Genomic DNA, 19,284 nt, shown 5'->3' on the forward strand with positions numbered 1-19,284 from the left:
CTTGTCTGTTCTTAAGGTGAAAAGCACAGGTCTGTGTTTTAGATGGATTAGGGATCAGCTGGTTTTCCCTGTAATAGGCAGTAAGAGCACCCTAGAGCTTCGGAGAGCTTCTGTTCAACCATCTCAAAGCTCCCTGCTTGAGTGGTGATGGCACGATCATCAGCATAGATGAAACTATCTGTCCCTTCTGGCAGTGGCTGGTCATTTGTGTAGATGTTGGACATGGATGGAACAAGCATGCTCCCCTGAGGCAGGCCATTCTTCTGTTTCCGCCATCTGCTTCTCTGGCCCTGGAAGTCAACAAAGAAGCTCCTGTTTTGTAGCAGGTTTCCCATGAGGCGAGTGAGATGGTAGTCCTTTGTGTTTGAATAATTCTTTGGAGTTTTGGCTTAGAAAACAGACTGTGGGAGGAACATGATAGAGGTGTATAGATAAGATTATGGATGATGGATAGAAAAAGAAGAAGAAGATTGTTTTATTCTTTACTAATACTAAAATCCAGAATCATCCCATGAAGGATAGATGAACAAGTATTAATTCAGGCAGGATGTACCGTAGTTATGCTATGGAATTCCCAGCCACAAAATAGAGTGATTGCCACCAATCTGTATAGCATTAACATAGGATTAGGCACTTGAATGGAGGCAGCCCAAATAATCAATAGACTGGAACAATCCCCAGTTTGAGGAAATCAGTGTAGACAGTTAGGCCTCTTTAGAAGAAAGGGCTAATAAGTGGTGGTGTGATTTGAGTTATAAAAAGTATAAAGGTGTATAGGGAAACCATTTCTACTGCTTGCGTAATACTAGAATCCAAGGTTACCCAATGAAATTGTGAGGTGCGGGACTCTCATCATGTTTTTGTATGGCCTTAGTGTAAGAAAACAGTTAAAGCTTACATTGTTGTTATGATTATTGAGCATCTTGCTGCTCCTAATTCTTCGCAAAAATAATATTTCTATTGCAGAGCCTGTGCAATTCTGTGATTTCAGACTTTCCCAGCAAGAATAAGATAATTATGCTTAATGTTATTTATTTCTCCTTTCTGTAGTTCCGCCAGGAGTGAGTGAACCCCTTGTTATTTCTTGCAAGGCAACAGGACATAATCAGATAACACGTGAGACTGAAGAGAAGAAACAAAGTGACAAAGGTGTAGGTGTCATATCTAAATAATGGAAAGAATGTCAAAAGTATGCCCATTTGATAAATATAATGACTTTTCATGAATGAATTCTAAATAAATTTACCACATGGAAGATTTCTGTGGATATTTATTTATAGAAGTTCACATTATTAATTTGTAAGTGATACATGATTTCATGTATCATGTACTTGATTTTATCTAAGTTGCATGTATCATGGTGATACATAAAACTTGGAGAACAAGCCCTATGAGGAGCGGCTTAAAGAGCTGGGCATGTTTAGCCTGAAGAAGCATTTTTTCCTGAGAGGAGATGATAACCTGAGAGGAGATGATTTTTTCCTGAGAGGAGATGATAACCATGTATAAATATTTGAGAGGAAGGCACAGGGAGGAGGGAGCAAGCTTGTTTTCTGCTTCCCTAGAGACTAGGACGTGGAACAATGGCTTCAAATTACAAGACTTAGATGAAGGGCTAGATGACTTAGATGAAGGGCTAGAAGGCATGATCATCAAGTTTGCAGATGACACCAAATTGGGAGGGATAGCCAATAGTCCAGAGGACAGGAGCAGAATTCAAAATCTTGACAGATTAGAGAGATGGGCCAAAACTAACAAAATGAAGTTCAACAGTGAAAAATGCAAGATACTCCACTTTGGCAGAAAAAATGATGTGCACTTGAATTTGGAATTATGTGCACAAATCGGAACATAGATGTGCTTTTATATATAAAATATTCAGGACAGTCCACTTCAAAATTCATTATAGCAAGGATCTTATAGTGTCATTTGGAATGTACCTTGTGTGCAATTCCTTGTTTTGTGTCCAGTGACTATATATACTCATGTATATATTGAGGGCAGGTTTTAGGGACAAAATTATGAACCTATGCACCGACGAAGACGTTAAGATCGTCTGGGGAGGCCCTGCTCTCGGTCCCGCCTGCGTCGCAGGCGCGGCTGGCGGGGACGAGAGACAGGGCCTTCTCGGTGGTGGCCCCTCGGCTATGGAATGCCCTACCCGTAGACATCAGGCAGGCCCCTTCGTTGCTGGAGTTCCGGAGGAAGGTCAAGACGTGGCTCTATGAACAGGCGTTCGGTCAACAAGGCAACTGAACTCATGAAGACGGTATAAATGAACAAAGGAATGGTAGAAGGATTATGAGAACGGAATCCGATTTTACTGAGGCGTTGATGACCACGTTGTTTTGTCTTGTATTGTCTGTCGCGGATGTGGTGTTTTAATCTAATTGTTATTGTTATATAAATTGCATTGTAAACCGCATTGAGTCGCCGATTTAGGCTGAAAAATGCGGTATAAAAATAAAGCAAATAAATAAATAAATAAATAAATAAATAAATTATGGATTTTGATATGACCCATGGATAAGTCAAGGGTAAAACTTAGAAGCGTGTAACAAAAGTTATAATGGGTTGTTGTAGGTTTTCCGGGCTATATGGCCATGTTCTAGAGGCATTTTTTCCTGACGTTTTGCCTGCATCTATGGCAAGCATCCTCAGAGGTAGTGAGGTCTGTTGGAAGTAGGAAAATGGGTTTATATATCTGTTGAAAGACCAGGGTGGGACAAAGGATTTTTGTCTGCTGGAGCGAGGTGTGAATGTTTCAATTTACCACCTTGATTAGCATTTAATGGTTTGGAAGTGCCTTGGGCAATCTTTCTCTGAAAGGTGATTTGATGTGCCTGTTTACTCTCTGTTGTTTTGCTGTTGTAATTTTTGAGTTTTTAAATACTGGTAGCCAGATTTTGTTCATTTTCATGGTTTCTTCCTTTCTGTTGAAATTGTCCACATGCTTGTGGATTTCAATGACTTCTCTGTGTAGTCTGACATGGTGGTTGTTGTTGTGGTCCAGCATTTCTGTGTTCTCAAATAATATGCTGTGTCCAGGTTGGTTCATCAGGTACTCTGCTATGGCTGACTTCTCTGGTTGAAGTAGTCTGCAGTGCCTTTCATGTTCCTCAATTTGTGTTTGGGCAATGCTGCGTTTGGTGGTCCCTATGTAGACTTGTCCACAGCTGCATGGAATACAGTAGACTCCTGCAGAGGTGAGAGGATCCCTCTTGTCCTTTGCTGAACGTAGCAGTTGTTGGATTTTCTTGGTGGGTCTGTAGGTGGTTTGTATGTTGTGTTTCCTCATCAGCTTCCCTCTGCGGTCAGTGGTTCCCTTGATGTATGGCAAGAACACTTTTAGTTATAATGTTGACAGGCTTTAGCTTTAATATTTGAATTTTTCTTAATTATAATCCAGAAAAGCTGGCAAGTATACAAACATGACCCCTTGTAGTCTCTCCAATTGCTTTTTGCAATGCCTGGGCAGAAAAATGGTGGCTCGTTCATGCTTGCTCATTGCAGCGGAGAAGCAACCTCCATCTTCAAGGATGATCCTTGATCAGAGGGAAGAACAAAGGCAGCATTGCTGTGTGTGTGTGTGTGTGTGTAGGGCAGAATATAGCTATATTTGTTTCTGGAGTTGGGGGAGAGCAAAGGCAGAGTTGCATCCTTACAGATTTCTCAAGGATCTGGGTCTTTCAGGTACTTATTCCATGCTGAGGAAGTTAGGGAGAAGCAGCTATGTCCCTCTGCCCACTGTGGGAAGCTCTAACACATCTTTTGCTGCTACCACAGCAGTTTAAAAAAATCAGATCCATGTGTAAGTTGACCCAGGGTTTTGGAGCCCATTTTTATCAAAATATTTTTACTTGTACTTGAATACATACAGTAAATGTAAGTTTAAAGTTTCTCCTAGAATAGTGAAGGGCAGTTCACAGTATTTTGCTCTTTTAAATTTTGCTATGTGCAATTTACAATTTAGGTTTCAAACAATCTTTGTTGTATTCTTTTGCTTGTTTTTAAGGGCATAACTCAAGGGACAATGCAGGTGACAAACAAAGTGCCCTGTGAAGCAGCAGCCATGGAACATCTTCTAGACTTGGTTGACAAATACTGGAATGGTCGCAAATCGCTTCATTGTAATCATCAATTTTTATGTAAGTAAGGCTGGACTAGGACTGTTTGGTATCTCCTTGGATTTGGTTGTAGTTTGTTCTAAGCAAGACTATTCGGTTCCCCTATGGATACCAAAATCTGTTCCTACTCCAGATTGGACTACTGTAATGCACTCTATATGGGGCTGCCCTTGAAAATGGCTCGGAAATTTCAATTGGTCCAACGGGCGGCGGCCAGGTTGTTAACTGGTGCTCCTTACAGGGAGCGGTCAACCCTTCTGTTTAAGGAGCTCCACTGGCTGCCGTTCAAGGTGCAGGTTCTTACCTACAAAACCCTAAACGGTTTGGGACCTGCCTACCTGCGTGACCGCATTTCTGTGTATGAACCCACACGATCTCTCCGATCATCTGGAGAGGCCCTGCTCGCGCTCTCACCTCTGTCGCAGGTGTGACTGGTAGGGACGAGGGAGAGGGCCTTCTCGGTGGTGGCCCCTCGTCTCTGGAATTCACTCCCTAAAGACATTAGGCATGCCCCAACCTTGGCAGTCTTTAGGAGGTGTCTGAAAACATGGTTATTCCAATGTGCCTTCCCAGAATAAGAAACTCCTAGCAATCTGTCCTTAAATGCACTTTATTAATGACCTAGGATTGTTTTTGCACGCCCATCACTTCCTGGAAATCCACCCTAATCATATTTTACCTGACATGTCCAGCATATTTTAAATTTTTATTTATTACGTTTGGCCCAGCCATAAGTTTTTAAATGTCGTTGTGCTATTGCTAATGCTTATTGTTTATTTGCTGTTATGAGTTTTATTTACTGCTTGTATTATTGTTGTTTTTGCTTGCTATTGCTGTGTTGTGGGCTCGGCCTCATGTAAGCCGCACCGAGTCCTTTGGGGAGATGGTAGCGGGGTACAAATAAAGTGTTATTATTATTATTATTACTCATCACTGCTCAGGTTCTCTTATATACAATAACTTAATAATATGTTACATTTATAATATGGCAAAATAAAGGTTTGCTTTTTGCTTTTTTTGTTGTTGTTTGGAATATTTTGAGCCATGGATGATTTCATCTGTGGATGCAGAATCTGTGGATACAGAGGGTGGCTGTAACTCAATAGTACAGCTGAGTGCTGAATGCATTAGTAATAATATAATAATAAAGCTTTATTTATACCCTGCTCCATCTCCCCCAGGGGGATTTGGTGCGGCTTACATGAGGACATGCCCATCAATACAATACAAGCTATAATACAAACACAATAAAACAAGCAAAATACATAACATGCAAAATCGAAATAATATACAACACAACAATATAAAATCAAGCATTAAAAACACAGGAAATTTCACTAGGCAGGGCCAGATGCATGGATAAAATTATAGAAAATATCAAAAACACTGGGAGATAAAGCAGAGTAACTTATAAGGAGGAGGCTCCAGGAATGAGGAAAGATTTCACTGCACAACCTATAAAGTACGTCTAAGGACATTTTGTGCAGTGTGGTCAGGGAGAATCTTTCATTCAATCACTGAAGGCACATTGGAGTAACCAGGTTTTCAAATTCCTCCTGAAGATTGCCAGTGTGGGGGCTTGTCTAATGTCTCTGGGAAGTGAGTTCCAGAGCCAGGGGGCCATCGCAGAGAAGGCCCTCTCTCTCATCCCCGCAAGTTGCACTTGTGATGCGGGGGGGGGGGGGGGGAGCGAAAGAAGGGCCTCTCCAGAAGATCGAAGGGATCGTGTGGGTTCGTAGGTGGAAATACGGTCGTGCAGGGTCCCAAACCGTTCAGGGCTTTATAGGTCAAGACCTAGATAAACGGCAGCCAGTGGAGGGTTGACCGCTCTCTGTAATTCGCTCCAGTTAATAGTCTGGCTAGCGCCTGTTGGACCAGTTGGAGTTTCTGGGCCGTCTTCAAGGGCAGCCCCACGTAGAGAGCATTGCAGTAGTCCAATCTAGAGGTAACTAAGGCGTGGACCACCATGGCCAAATCCGACTTCACGAGGACTTCACCAGGTAGTACGCCAGTAGTTATCTATATGTTTTGTTTCGACATATATTTTCAACTACCATCCTTGCATATATTTTAGTTGGGTCATGAATATTGTATGTGAGATGTTAATTAATAATTAGAAATATTTGAAGGTGATTTTTAATCAAAAGTCATCCTTGTGGGAACAAGGAAGAGAGCCTTCTCCTCTGTGGCCCCCCGACTCTGGAACTCATTGCCCGGTGAGATTAGGCGAGCACCCACCTTAGAAAGCTTCAAGAAGGATCTCAAAACCTGGCTTTTCTGTTGCGCTTTTGGAGAGTAACCATACAACCATACACAGTTGCTCCTCCTCAACATTTGCTCCTTTAGTACACTTCTCCCTCCTGTATGAAGACTTTTTTACAACCCCGCTTTGATGAGCTTCTCCCCCATAAATAATCTACTCCTTCCCTATCTCACCCTGAGTTTTTAGCATTTTAGTATTTTATCTTTTACATAGGAGCCCCCGGTGGCGCAGTGGGTTAAACCTCTGTGCCGGCAGGACTGAAGACCGACAGGTCGCAGGTTCAAATCTGGGGAGAGGCGGATGAGCTCCCTCTATCAGCTCCAGCTCCTCATACAGGGAGATGAGAGAAGCCTCCCACAAGGATGATAAAAATATCAAATCATCCAGGCGTCCCCTGGGCAAAGTCCTTGCAGACGGCCAATTCTCTCATACCAGGAGTCACTCCTGACACGACCAAAAAAAAAAAAAATCTTTTACATGCGGTCCACTCACTGTCACTGTGATGGCTTACTGTACTCTTATGTTTTAGGTATTTTATTATGCTCTTGTTTTGTGCTTTGGTTTTATTTTTATTTTATTGTAATGCGCTGTTGGGCCTGGCCTCAGGTAAGCCGCCCCGAGTCCCCATTGGGGAGGTAGAAATAAAGGTTATTGTTATTGTTGTTGTTGTTGTTATTATTATTATTATTATTTGTACATCTATACACTCTGCAATGGAAAAAAGGGATGCATTGCAGCATCACCCCAGTTTCAGTAAACACAGACTCAAATTGATCTTTTTAATTCCCAGCTCAGGCAGAAACGGTTTTTTCTGAAGTTCAGAAATCAGCACCAACAGAGCACCAGAAAAATTCTCCTTTAGAGGATCAAAATCTGAATAACCTTCTTTTGGAGAAAAAAGTCTTAGAAAAGAACCTGTCTCAGCAACAAGAGGAGTACAGTGTCCAGATTAACAATCTCAAGGCAGACCTTGATAATACTAAAAAAGAGATGGTGAGCTAAGTGCAGTATTTCACTTTCTTTATTTGTGTATATAACTAAGTCAGTACTGATCAGGTGTTCTGAGACCTCTGATTGCTAGGTATAATTTTGGTTTTATTTTATTAGGTTGGATTTATAGCCTACACTATGTCCTGGGTTTAGGGTAGGCAGCAGTCCACTGATAGGCTATCTACAGGTGAACAAATGTTTCTGGACAGTGGGTCTAGTCCCATAGGCCACATGTTGCAGGTATGTTATTCTGCAATAGAGGGAAAGAGAATTGTATATAGTAATTGGTGCACTTTATCCAAATATACTGCAAAATCCAATTTTGTGTACAGTGATCTCTATTTGCAGGCACCACTTATTGAGCTTCTGCAGAGGCTCACCACTTTGTCTTCTGCTTCCTGATCTATCATGACATCTGTGTTCACTTTGATCTCAGAGCACCTTGATACCAATCCCAGTATCAACTGTAGAATCAGTATTAAGTTGACATTAATTAGGACCTCATCCACCTAGTACAGGCAAAGAATTAGAGCACAGCTTGCTTTAAATATTTTGTTCAAAATGCTATGATCAAGGGTAGAAGGATGCAAAAGTTACAAAGGCGATTAATTAAAGCCCAACCAAAATAAATGTGAGGACAAAGAGAATAATGGTGACCATGGTCTACCATCTTATTTATTTATTTATTTATTTATTTATTATTTGAACTTATATGCCGCCACTCCCCTGGGGCTCGGAGCGGCTTACAAGAATGGCTAAAATCTAACACAATTTAAAAACAATTTAAAACAATTTAAAAACAGCAATATCAAAAATCAAAGGCCTGTCGAAACAGGTATGTCTTACATGCCTTGCGGAAAGCTGATAAGTCCCGCAAGGCACGGACTTCAGGTGACAGAGTATTCCAGAGTGATGGTGCCACTGCTGTAAAGGCTCTGCATCTGGTTGCTGTTAGACGCAAGGTCTTGACACTGGGAATTTCCAATTGATCTTGGTCCTCAGAATGGAGGGATCTCTGGGGTTGGTAGGGGGTGAGGCGGTCCCTCTGATACATCGGCCCCAGACCATGAAAGGCCTTAAAGGTGAGTACCATCACTTTGAAAGTGATCCGGTGCTCAATTGGTAGCTCAATGCAGCTGTAGTAAGATTGGTGTTATGTGGCATCTCATCGGAATTCCTGCAAGAAGCCGAGCAGCTGCATTTTGTACCAACTTGAGCTTCCGGATCACCGACAGGGGAAGGCCAATGTAGAGGGCGTTACAATAGTCCAGTCTTGAGATGAGCGTAGCCTGGATCACCGTAGCTAGGTCGTCCCTGGACAGGTAGGGGTCCAGCCGTCTAGCCTGCCGCAGATGAAAAAAGGCGGTTCTGCTAATGGCGGAGACCTGGGCCTCCATCGTCAGCAGAAGGTCCAAAAGGACTCCCAGACTCTTTACCAATGATGACGGGTGTAGCGCCTCGCCATCCAGGGTAGCTGGATATCCCCACTGCCCGGTTGACCCAGCCATAGGATCTCCGTCTTTGCTGGATTCACCCTCAACCTGCTGGCACGCAGCCATCCAGTAACGGCCTCGAGGCACTGATGGAAATAATCGGGTACAGAGTCCGGTCGGCCTTCCATCTTCAGCACCAGCTGAGTGTCATCGGCGTACTGATAACACTCAAGCCCAAAACCTCGAACCAGCTGAGCGAGTGGTCGCATATAGATGTTAAACAACAGAGGGGAGAGAATGGCCCCCTGAGGAACCCCACAAGATAGAGGGGACCTCTCAGAGACCAGGCCTTCCCTCTCCACTCTTCATGTCTTCCATCTCCAGCTTCTTTGTCCTTATCCTTGATAATCAACTTGGTATTTTCTATACAGACTTTAGGAACCAAGAAGGATCTTTAATCTCATCACAAGGAATTTTTAAATGAGTGGTGAGGTCTACCAGCTTTTTTATCTTCTTATTCCCCCAAGGTGACAACATTTACAGCTTTGCTGCGGGGAATCTCCTTACCAGAGCTGTTCAGAATCGATATCTACATTAATTTGAAATAATATTATGATCTAATAAACTGTGTCCACAATTAATGTCTTCTTCTCTGTCTCCTCTGCTCATCCCTTTTCTTTCATATTAGGAAGTACTGAAGCAGCATTTAGATAAGCTACTGAAAGAAAATGCAACCTTGAAAGTGCAGAATACCATAATCGAACAGAACATACAAAAAGCAGATACTGCTACTCCAGTACCATTACAGATCTCAAGTAAGTTTTGGGAAAAGGGAAGAAATGTCCATGGGGGCACTTAAAATTAAAAAAATTGAGATGAATTTAACTGAATAATTTTAATCCAATAGGTCTACATCAACTAATACCTAATAGATATAGATAGATAAAGATATAGATAGCTTTAGGGTCAAAAAAATTCAGGGCCAGATATGGCCTTCTGCATGTTCCCACTAAAAAGTTACAATTGAAATTGATTCTAGATCTTCACTTGCTGAATGGAAGAGGAATATCAAGAGAATGCCTTTCCATTCCTCTTTGAAAAGACTGTAGAGCACAAGCAGAAAGCCACATCTGGTCGTATTTGACCTTGCATTTCTTTGGCTCTAAAGAAATCCATCACATACTCACTGCTTTTCTTGAAGAAGCCAGTCTCCAGATGAGGACTCGCAGACATCATTCTCTGAAGCATTGAGAGGCTGCTGCCCCAGTTCTTTGGACACTGATCTCAACCCTCCAGATGCTACAGGCAGGATGCTCTGGTTAGCCAGAGCTCTTGGGCTACAAGTAAAGTAAACTACTTCCTCACTGGATGACACAGTATACAGTGACATACAGAGTACAGCACCATCAACCTCCATTCTCCCATTACTGCTGTATCTTCTTTAGATTGTGAGATAACATTGGACCAACTCCTCCTTGGTCTTGGTGACATCAAGATGTGGACCACAGCTGGTTAGCTTTCCATCACGAACTGAATTTGGTTGTCGATGCTTTAGAATAGAAGAAAATTAAAGAAGTAGCCACCAACTTTAGGGAAAAGAGAGGGAACGGGAAATAAAAGAAGCAATAATAGAATGTGCACAAGCAGTAATAGTATTAGGGTGGAAAGATAAATCAAAATGGACAGTAAATAAATGGTACCAATATATGGTGGAGCAAATGGAATTTGAAACTATGAATGTGAAATTAAATGATATAAAAATCAATGAAAATAGAATGAGAGAAATGGAAGATTGACGGACAAGGGTAAAGAACTGTATTATAAATCATTCCGGAGATCAAGCCATAAGAAATAAGATACAAATATTATATAGCATACAGGATGGAAATGTATAAAGATAAAGATATAATGATGGTCTCAAAAAGAAATGAATATGTGAAAGAAAATAATCCTCGTGTTAGTGGTGGGAATTGTAAATGTTTTGTGTGTGCACGGTATGTATTTTTTTGTATTGTAAAAATAAAAATTCGTTTTTAAAAAAGTAGGCACCAGCTCTGACAAGATAATCTATCAGTGGGACTTTCACAGGGGACATAGTCAAATTGGAGGAATTATAAAATGTTTTAGCACGGAAGAGGTATTCCATTCCTTTCTAATGGCCACTGCAAACTTACCGTGGAAAGAAATATAGAATAGATTTATATGAGTGGAGTGTGGATTTGGAAGCACTTTTGTGCTCTCCTTTAGCAGTTTCAGAATCTTGTGTTTTCATCCAAAGTTTTCATCCAAAGTGCATAGTGGTTGCATATCAAAATGCTGCTTCAAACAATAAAAGGTAAAAATCTTCTAAATAAAAGTCAACAGAGTGTAAAATCATAGACTCATAGAGTTGGAAGAGACCTCATGGGCCATCCAGTCCAAAGCACCCCTGACAGATGGACATCTAGCCTCTGTTTAAAAGCTTCCAAAGAAGGAGCCTCCACCACACTTCGGGGCAGAGAGTTCCACTGCTGAACAGCTCTCACAGTCAGTTCTTCCTCATGTTCAGATGAAATCTCCTTTCTTGTAGTTTGAAGCCATTGTTCCGCATCCTAGTCTCCAGGGCAGCAGAAAACAAGTTTGCTCCCTCCTCCCTGTGACTTCCCCTCACATATTTATACATGGCTATCATATCTCTTCTTAGCCTTCTCTTCTTCAGGCTAAACGTGCCCAGCTCTTTAAGCCGCTCCTCATAGGGTTTGTTCTCCAGTGTACATTTACTGTAGACGAGAAAAATTAATACAGTTCAACACTCAAGAGATGGAAATGTCCAAACAACCAGTGGTGGGAGCTGGTGGCAAGAAAGAGGATGCTTTCTGCATATGCATTCCTGAGACCTCTTTCTTATGAGATGACCAAAGTAGGGCTCATCTAATAGCAAGGTCTGAGGAGTTGTTGATCAAGGCTGAATGAAAAGCCTGACCTAGTTTAAGAAGGAAGATGAACCAAATTTCTGTGTTGTATTTGACAAATATGATGACAACCATGAGAAATACGTTCTGAATTAGTTCCTTTATTATCCTCAGTTGTTGGGACTGTTGAGATTAACTTCACAATTCAGCAGCAGATCAGTTGCACAACTTCAGCGCTTTTCAGTAGCTTCTTCCTGCACAGTATTTTCAGTCAACTGCTCCCACAGCCTGCAGTCACTCTGGAACCTTTTACATACACTTGAGCACATGCCCGGCCATTGTCAGTTTTACCATTATCTTTCCCCCAGTCTAGATGATATTACAAACTTACCACAGCATACAGTTATATCATGTCTTAGCAGACAGGTCCTTTTAATTACATATAGCCTTCGACGAACAACATCACAGCACAAGGAAAAAATATACACTGTACATGACTTTCTTATATACAATTCTATACAATTACACATAGCAATCTCTGACTGGTTCCCAACTGATTGACTTAACTCAGACCGAGAAATACATCATTCACAATCACCTGGACTAGGCCAGAACACATTCCCCAAATGAAGTTCTATATATAGTTAATGCATGACTCAGCATTTCCAGTAGAAGCCCATTAGCAGTGCATGACTCAGCTATATTACATTACAATACATTGTAAAACCTGACAGGGACCTACTTGGAATGGGCCCAGTGCCTGATCGATACCAGAAAGTATTGGTGATGGGTCTGTTCAACTTAATTGGCCCACCTACAGTGGAAACTCTTTTGGACCACATGCTCACTTCCCTTACATTGAATGCTCAAAGGTCTGGTGGATGGCAGAGTCACGGTATATCCTGGACTGTTCTCAGGATATACTGTTTGTAGGCATTGGCTCAATGAGCTTAAATTAACCTGTAGCAGAGAAACCCTAACATGAGCCCCTCTGTGAAGAAAAAAAGGATTAGGAACCTAAAACAAGTGTGTTCGTAATGTCCTGATTAATGTTTGTCCCTTGCTAGAGTGAATTCTAACCTATTTCTAGAATTATACCAATCTGTTAAAACCTGTGAGAGAAGCAATCCATTTTATAATAGTGACCTTGAAACATAAGAAGCTGTCTATCTAACCCAATACCGCCATCAACTCTTTTAAGTTTTAGATAGGATTCCTTCCTAATGATGCCTGGAGCTCCCTGGTATTTCTTAATGGTCTCCTCTTGTAATAATAATAATAATAATAATAATAATAATAATAATAAACTTTATTTATACCCCGCCACCATCCCCCCCAATGGGGAGATGTATTACCCAGGCCTGATCCTGCTTAGCTTCTGAAAAAGATCAGATGGGGTATATTAAAGATGTTACTAGTATTGCGTCTCTCACCCAATTTCAAGAAAAATGACAGCAACTGTTCATAAGCAAATGGTCTGACTTCTTCACTTATCATGTTTTCTGTATATAGCCATTGTATATTTGTAGGCTAACCGCATTTTCCTGCTTCTTTAGAGCTTGAAAGCCAGAATCAGCTCTTAACTGATGAGAATGCTAGTTTGAAGGAACGTCTCCAGCAGATTAACAAGATGCAGCAGCTCACAGAGATGTTACAGGAAAGCCACAGGTAGAGAATAACTCCTGCCAAAAGTCGGGTGAAAAACAACTCTTAAGTGTCAAATGATTGCTCTTGCATTGCAGTATTCAGAAGTAGTGCATCCAGAAAGTAAATGTCTCTCTCTGTGTGTTAGACATCCTTTTAAGCAATAATTAATTTTCATTAATCTGTTCAGTGTTGTTTCTTGTCTGCCGAGAAATACTGAGACATAATAGTCATTGTTGGTATTGCGAGCACACTGCAATATGAGAAACAGGCAAATTGAGTGCTGGGCTAGAGAGAGAGAAATGATTGCCTAAGATTATCAATGGAGTAAAAGGTAAAAGAAAGTTCATTAGAAAAAAATAACTTTAAAAATTAAATTTTCTGAACATATTCCTCTCACCTCACCTTCTCCCCCCCCCCAATAGTTTAAGCGTTTTTTCCGCCTTAAAAGACTCAAAATCCCGTTTTCTTACTAGTGCCACAAGCTTGTTGCCAGCAATCCCATGATACAATTAAGTACCAATAGACTCCAAACAAAATGGGCAAGTGCAGTGAGGAACTATGGGATCTCTTTTTCTGAATTTCTGATTACAGAGATTCATATTATAAAAGATAGGCTCTGGCAACTGTCATCCATGCCACGGTCACATCTAGGCTGGACTATTGCAATGCCCTGTATGATGGCCATCCGATGTCTACGACCTGAAAGCTTCGTATTGTTCAGAATGCGGCAGCCAGGTTACTCACAAGAACGCCCATGAAATGCCATATAACACCAGCGCTGCAACATTTACATTGGCTTCCAACTAAGTACCGTGTCCTGTATAAGATGTTAGTTCTGACCTTTAAAATTCTTTACGGCCAGGGTCCATCGTACCTTAGGGACCGCCTCTCCTTCTCCCATCATCGGAGGTCGCAACGACCAGCCCAACGCAACTTACTCTATATATCGGGTCCTAGAGAAGTGCACTTGGAAAGTACCAGACGCAGGGCTTTTTTCTATTTCTGCCCCGGCCTTATGGAATCCCTTGCCGCCCTACATGAGAGCCATGCGTGACTTAGGGCCTTTTACTCTAGCACTTAAGACCTGGCTTTTTACTAGAGCATTCGATCTCTGTTAATTTTTAATTTCTGTATATATGTATTTTATCTTTTACAATTTAGCTGTAAATTGCCTAGAACATTCTCGGATGGAGGGCGATTAATAAGTAATTAAATATGATGATGATATGTATATTTAATCTTTGATTTCCAATTTTTTCCCAATTCTCTTTTCTAATTGTTTTTCCTATATTTTCTTTCCATCTTTTCATATATTTTTTCTCTCCCTTCGATTCTGAGTTCCATTCCGATAATTTCCTATATATCTTTGCTATTACTTTCCGTTCCAACTTCAGTATAATGTCCCAGAAGTTATCTTGAAAGCCTTTTTCTTTGTCTTTCTTACAACATTCCTTTATTTGTCTATATTGATACCACGATATTTTTTTGTTTATCATATTCATTTATTGTTGTTTTTAATACGGTCACACCTTTTTCCTTCTTTAATAACTCTTTATATTTCGGCCAATTATTCCACCCCATTTCCCTTCTTTGTGTTGCTTCTAATGGGGATAACCATAATGGGGTTTTCTCATTTATTTTATTTTTGTATTTTTGCCACATTTTTATAATTGCGGATCTGACAAAATGATTGCCAAACTTTTTTTCTTTCTTTGAGCCTTCGTACCATAAATAGTGATGCCAACCTTTTCCATTTATGACCCCTTTCCACCCAAGAACTTTTTATGTAGGTGTATAAAATAAGTATAAAAATCAAACTTTTACTGATAATAAAACAGTATTTGCAAGGCTTGTTAAACAGGTTGGCTATCCTTTCAGAGTAGTCCAGCTGAAGCATTTCCTGCAGTCTATTGTGAATGCTGCATATTGTTGCTAAGAGATTTGTTTAATGGGTAGTGTTCAGAGCTATGGAGACCCCATTTGAGATCAGAACCCATAGTTTAAGAAGCAGTGCTCTAGTAGGTTCAAACATTTTAGCTTACTTATGTAAATCCTAGCTGGCACACTTGTTCAGTGAAGCATAAGTGTATAGAAACATATAGACCTACGCTTCTTTTTGTTGTGTAGGAACCAATATCTCTTCTTTCCCTGTTATTTCAGCCTATGCTACCATTTTGTTTTGATTTGCTTATTTATTATTTAGAACTTTTATATATCGTTCTTCTCACCTCCGCAGAGGGACTCAGGCCGGTTCACAACAACAGTATCACAGACAATCGTTTAAAACATCATATCCCATAATACACTAAAACATTAAAATACTAAAATACAATCATATAATTACATAGGCCAAGTCGTCAAAATGAAATTGTAGTTCATCACCATCCGTCCGTGTCGTCACGAGTTATTAACTCACTCGTCAAATGCCAGTTTCCATAGCCAGGTTTTCACCTGTTTTCTAAAAGTCAGGAGAGAAGGGGCAGTTCTAATCTCCAGTGGGAGAGAGTTCCAGAGCCGAAGGGCCAGCACTGAGAAGGCCCTGTCCTTCGTCCCCACCAGACGCGATTGCGAGGATGGTGGGACCGAGAGCAGGGCCCCTCCAGAAGATCTTAACAATCTTGAAGCAGGAACACACCGACTTCATTAACTGAGGCATACTTAGACCCTCAGTTGTAAATCCTGTCAGAAAGAGACTCCGGTGTGACCCACTACATGCCCCTTGGAAGTGGAGAGGCCAGGGTTGACAATGACCCTTCCTCTGTTTTTCTTCAGCATCTAGCCATCAGAGGCATATTACAGAAATGGTCATTCATGGACATCTGGAGGCCCATTTTTGTCTTCTTCTTACATCGCACAAGCCATACTGATGCGACTTTTTCAAAATGTGAGTCATGTTCAACCCACTGCTTAGGACTATTTTCAACTCTTGCAGGGTGTAGTGTGATTTGAGAGTGCTTCAAAATGGAACTAAAAATACCCACCTGGCACAAATCTGACTTCTCAACAGGAGGTTTCATAATCAATGATAACTGTAAAAAGTGTGTGCAATGTTTGTTTTGTTTTTGCAGAACGTTGGTTGCTACCAATGAGCGTCTTTTAAAAGAACTGGATGAGACACGTTTACGGCATAAGGCTGAGGTGGAACAGTTGCAGTGGAACTACAATCAGCTAAAGAAAACAGGGGAGACACCTCCCCCTAGCAATGCGAATAACAAGAAGTAGTGTAAATAATTGGATTGTAAATGATTTATACAGGGATATTCCTGTTAAAGTTTATTTATCAACATGAAAAAACAGTCTCAACCACTGTGACTGATGTCTCTTGTACTATAGTATGTCAACTTGGATCCTGTCTCAATATGACTGAAAGTATTAAACTATGAAATGGTTTCGATGTAGGTTTTAATTATGGCAAATTGTAAGCCTGGGTTTTTGCAGAGCTTGATACATCACACTCAGGGAGATTGAATCTGATATGATGAAGCGAGATTGGACTTTCAGCACTACTACTGAATTATGGGTGATTTCAGCCTGACATTAATACTCCATTTTCTTAAAATTAACCCTCCAAGCTTCGTATATAAGTGGAGTTAAATAAATCAATTCTAGTATGATTTTCCCTCACCTTAAAAATCTTTTAAAATATGGATCATGGCACTCATTAACCAAAATGTTGTTGCACAACTGTAGCCCTGATATTTCAGGAATAACTGGTGAATTATGGCATCAAGACATTGAACATTATGGCGAATATTATGGAACTTTACATGTTTAATCTGACTGTGGAACTTGTCCCTTTATTAGTCTGTTCTCAGAAAGAACTTTACCTGTTTAATCTGACTGTGGAACTTATCCCTTTATTAGTCTGTTCTCAGAAAGGATGAGAAAGCATTATTTCTTTTCAATTGCTCAAAAGTAAACTGCTTGTTCCCTTCCTGATCTTGTCCTGAAACACAGGAGCAAGGTTAACACTTGGCAAAGAACTTACCTTTGGTATAATACAGTCACTTAAAGCTGTAATAGCTTATTCAAATTCTCATAGATGTTTGTTTTACCCAGTCCTTCCAATAAAGTTCCTCTGAGCATCTTAGCAGACATATACTTTTACTGGTTTGAAGTCCTATCCCTGTGTTCTATAACATTCTGGACAAATGCTTCTATATTTCAAAACCAGTGGCTTCTTGCTAGAACAATACAGCTAAACCATGTAAGACTACTTACATGGAAACTGCATGAATCCCTAGATATATTACTTGACAAAAACTGCTTGTCATGCATTTTTGCTGGACTCAAAACATTGCTTTCTCATATATGTGATTCAGTAAAAAGAAATTGCATTTTGAGAAGGACAAAACCAGCCAATGCAATATGGTGTATCTTTTCTTCTTGAAATGTGTAACTAGGGACAGATAAAGGCCTCTCTGAATTCATATTTTAAAGTTGATTTTCTCCCTTGTATCGTATTTTTAAATGTGTTTTTATTATAGACATTTGCTGTGTTTAAATTAAGAGATCGTTTGAAAATTGTGTGTCCTGAAATGTTTTTAAAAATAAAAATGATTCCCAAATAGATTTACTAGAGAATTGAATTGTTTATTGTACCAGTCATAGGACATGACATCACATAATATACAATCTTGAAAAGTACAATAAACACTTTCCAGTATAAATATTAAACTTATTCCACATACTGGCTCTTGATTAACTAGAGAAAATGTATTTGTAAATTAGATTTCACATTGTCAATTTGGCTGTACATTTATATGTATGTGTCTTCAAGCCACCTTCAATCCCATGGATTTCATAACGTTTTTAAAAGAAGGAATGCCCAGAAGTGTTTTTCCCAGTTCCTTTCTCTCAAATATAGCCTGCAGGTCTTTGCATTCATTAGTTGTCTCTCATCTTAAGTACTAATCAGGGTTGACCCTGTTTAGTTTTCAAGATCTGACAGGATTTGGTGATTTTAGGGTAAATACAGGTAACAAAATAATATAATGATACAGTAACCGGGATTGTGGCGCAGCTGGCTGAGTGTCAGCTGCATTAAGATCACTCTGACCAAAAGGTCATGAGTTCGAAGCCAGCCCGGGTTGGAGTGGGCTTCCAACCAATTGTGTGTAGCCTGTTGTCGACCTTTGCAACCCGAAAGACAATTGCATTTGTCAAGTAGGAAAATTAGGTACCACCTTAAAGTGTGGGGAGGCTAAATTAACTAATTTATGAGGCCATAAAGAAGACTCCAGCAGAGCATTCCAGTGGGGAAGCATGCTAGGAATGCGGAAGTACTTCATCAGCATCACAGATGGACGATGAAAGCGACAGCTCCCATGGTGGCCAGAAAAAGTTAAAAAGCCTCTGTGTATGTCTGTATATGTTTGTTTGTCAAAAATTGGCATTGAATGTTTGCCATATATGTGTACACTGTAATCCGCCCGGAGTCCCCTGCGGGGTGAGAAGGGCGGAATCAAAAAGCTGTAAATAAATAAATAAATACAGTAAGGAAAGCTATTAAAAATTCAACAGCTGAAATTGCAAATAAAGTATTGAAATCTAAGTGTGCAGCAGTGGCTGAATATAACAATGCAATCCATAATTGTGTTTTGTATACAGCATTGTGTAAGAATATTGTGGACAAAGAGGATCATTCCTATTTTTGTTTGTTTTTCTTTCTCTTGTTCCAATTGATCTGTATGGATATTAATTTGCGATCAGTGACATTCCTGCTCTTAGTTGTAGTCTTGTGTCAGAGTGTCCCTTGAATGTTTAAGGCCGAGAATTGATTCTTCCTCTTCTCAAAAGAGTTCTGCCCTCGCTTTTTACATAGTTGGGATTCATCGGACCTCCAGTTATACTCATGTGTTTTCAAATCCAGTATTTGTTTATTTATGCTTGTTATGTCCTATAGATTGGATTAAGTTGGAAATGGAGTGACT

The 19,284-nt window shown here is 40.3% G+C and overlaps 1 protein-coding gene across 3 annotated transcripts in view; it reads left to right on the forward strand.

Moving 5' to 3' along the window:
- Positions 1 to 16,582, forward strand: part of CEP72 (centrosomal protein 72) — a 44,267-nt gene extending 27,685 nt beyond the window's left edge. For all 3 annotated transcript variants that reach the window (XM_060781469.2, XM_067470144.1, XM_067470145.1), the window contains 6 exons: positions 1,051 to 1,151; positions 4,016 to 4,148; positions 7,181 to 7,383; positions 9,502 to 9,628; positions 13,261 to 13,372; positions 16,420 to 16,582. In XM_060781469.2, the coding sequence (XP_060637452.2) occupies positions 1,051 to 1,151; positions 4,016 to 4,148; positions 7,181 to 7,383; positions 9,502 to 9,628; positions 13,261 to 13,372; positions 16,420 to 16,573 (830 nt within the window). In that variant the 3' untranslated portion in view covers positions 16,574 to 16,582. The remainder of the gene's footprint in view (positions 1 to 1,050; positions 1,152 to 4,015; positions 4,149 to 7,180; positions 7,384 to 9,501; positions 9,629 to 13,260; positions 13,373 to 16,419) is intronic.
- Positions 16,583 to 19,284: the final 2,702 nt, after the last annotated feature.

This window comes from Anolis sagrei, chromosome 6, assembly GCF_037176765.1.
Source record: "Anolis sagrei isolate rAnoSag1 chromosome 6, rAnoSag1.mat, whole genome shotgun sequence".
Classification (NCBI taxonomy): domain Eukaryota; kingdom Metazoa; phylum Chordata; class Lepidosauria; order Squamata; family Dactyloidae; genus Anolis; species Anolis sagrei.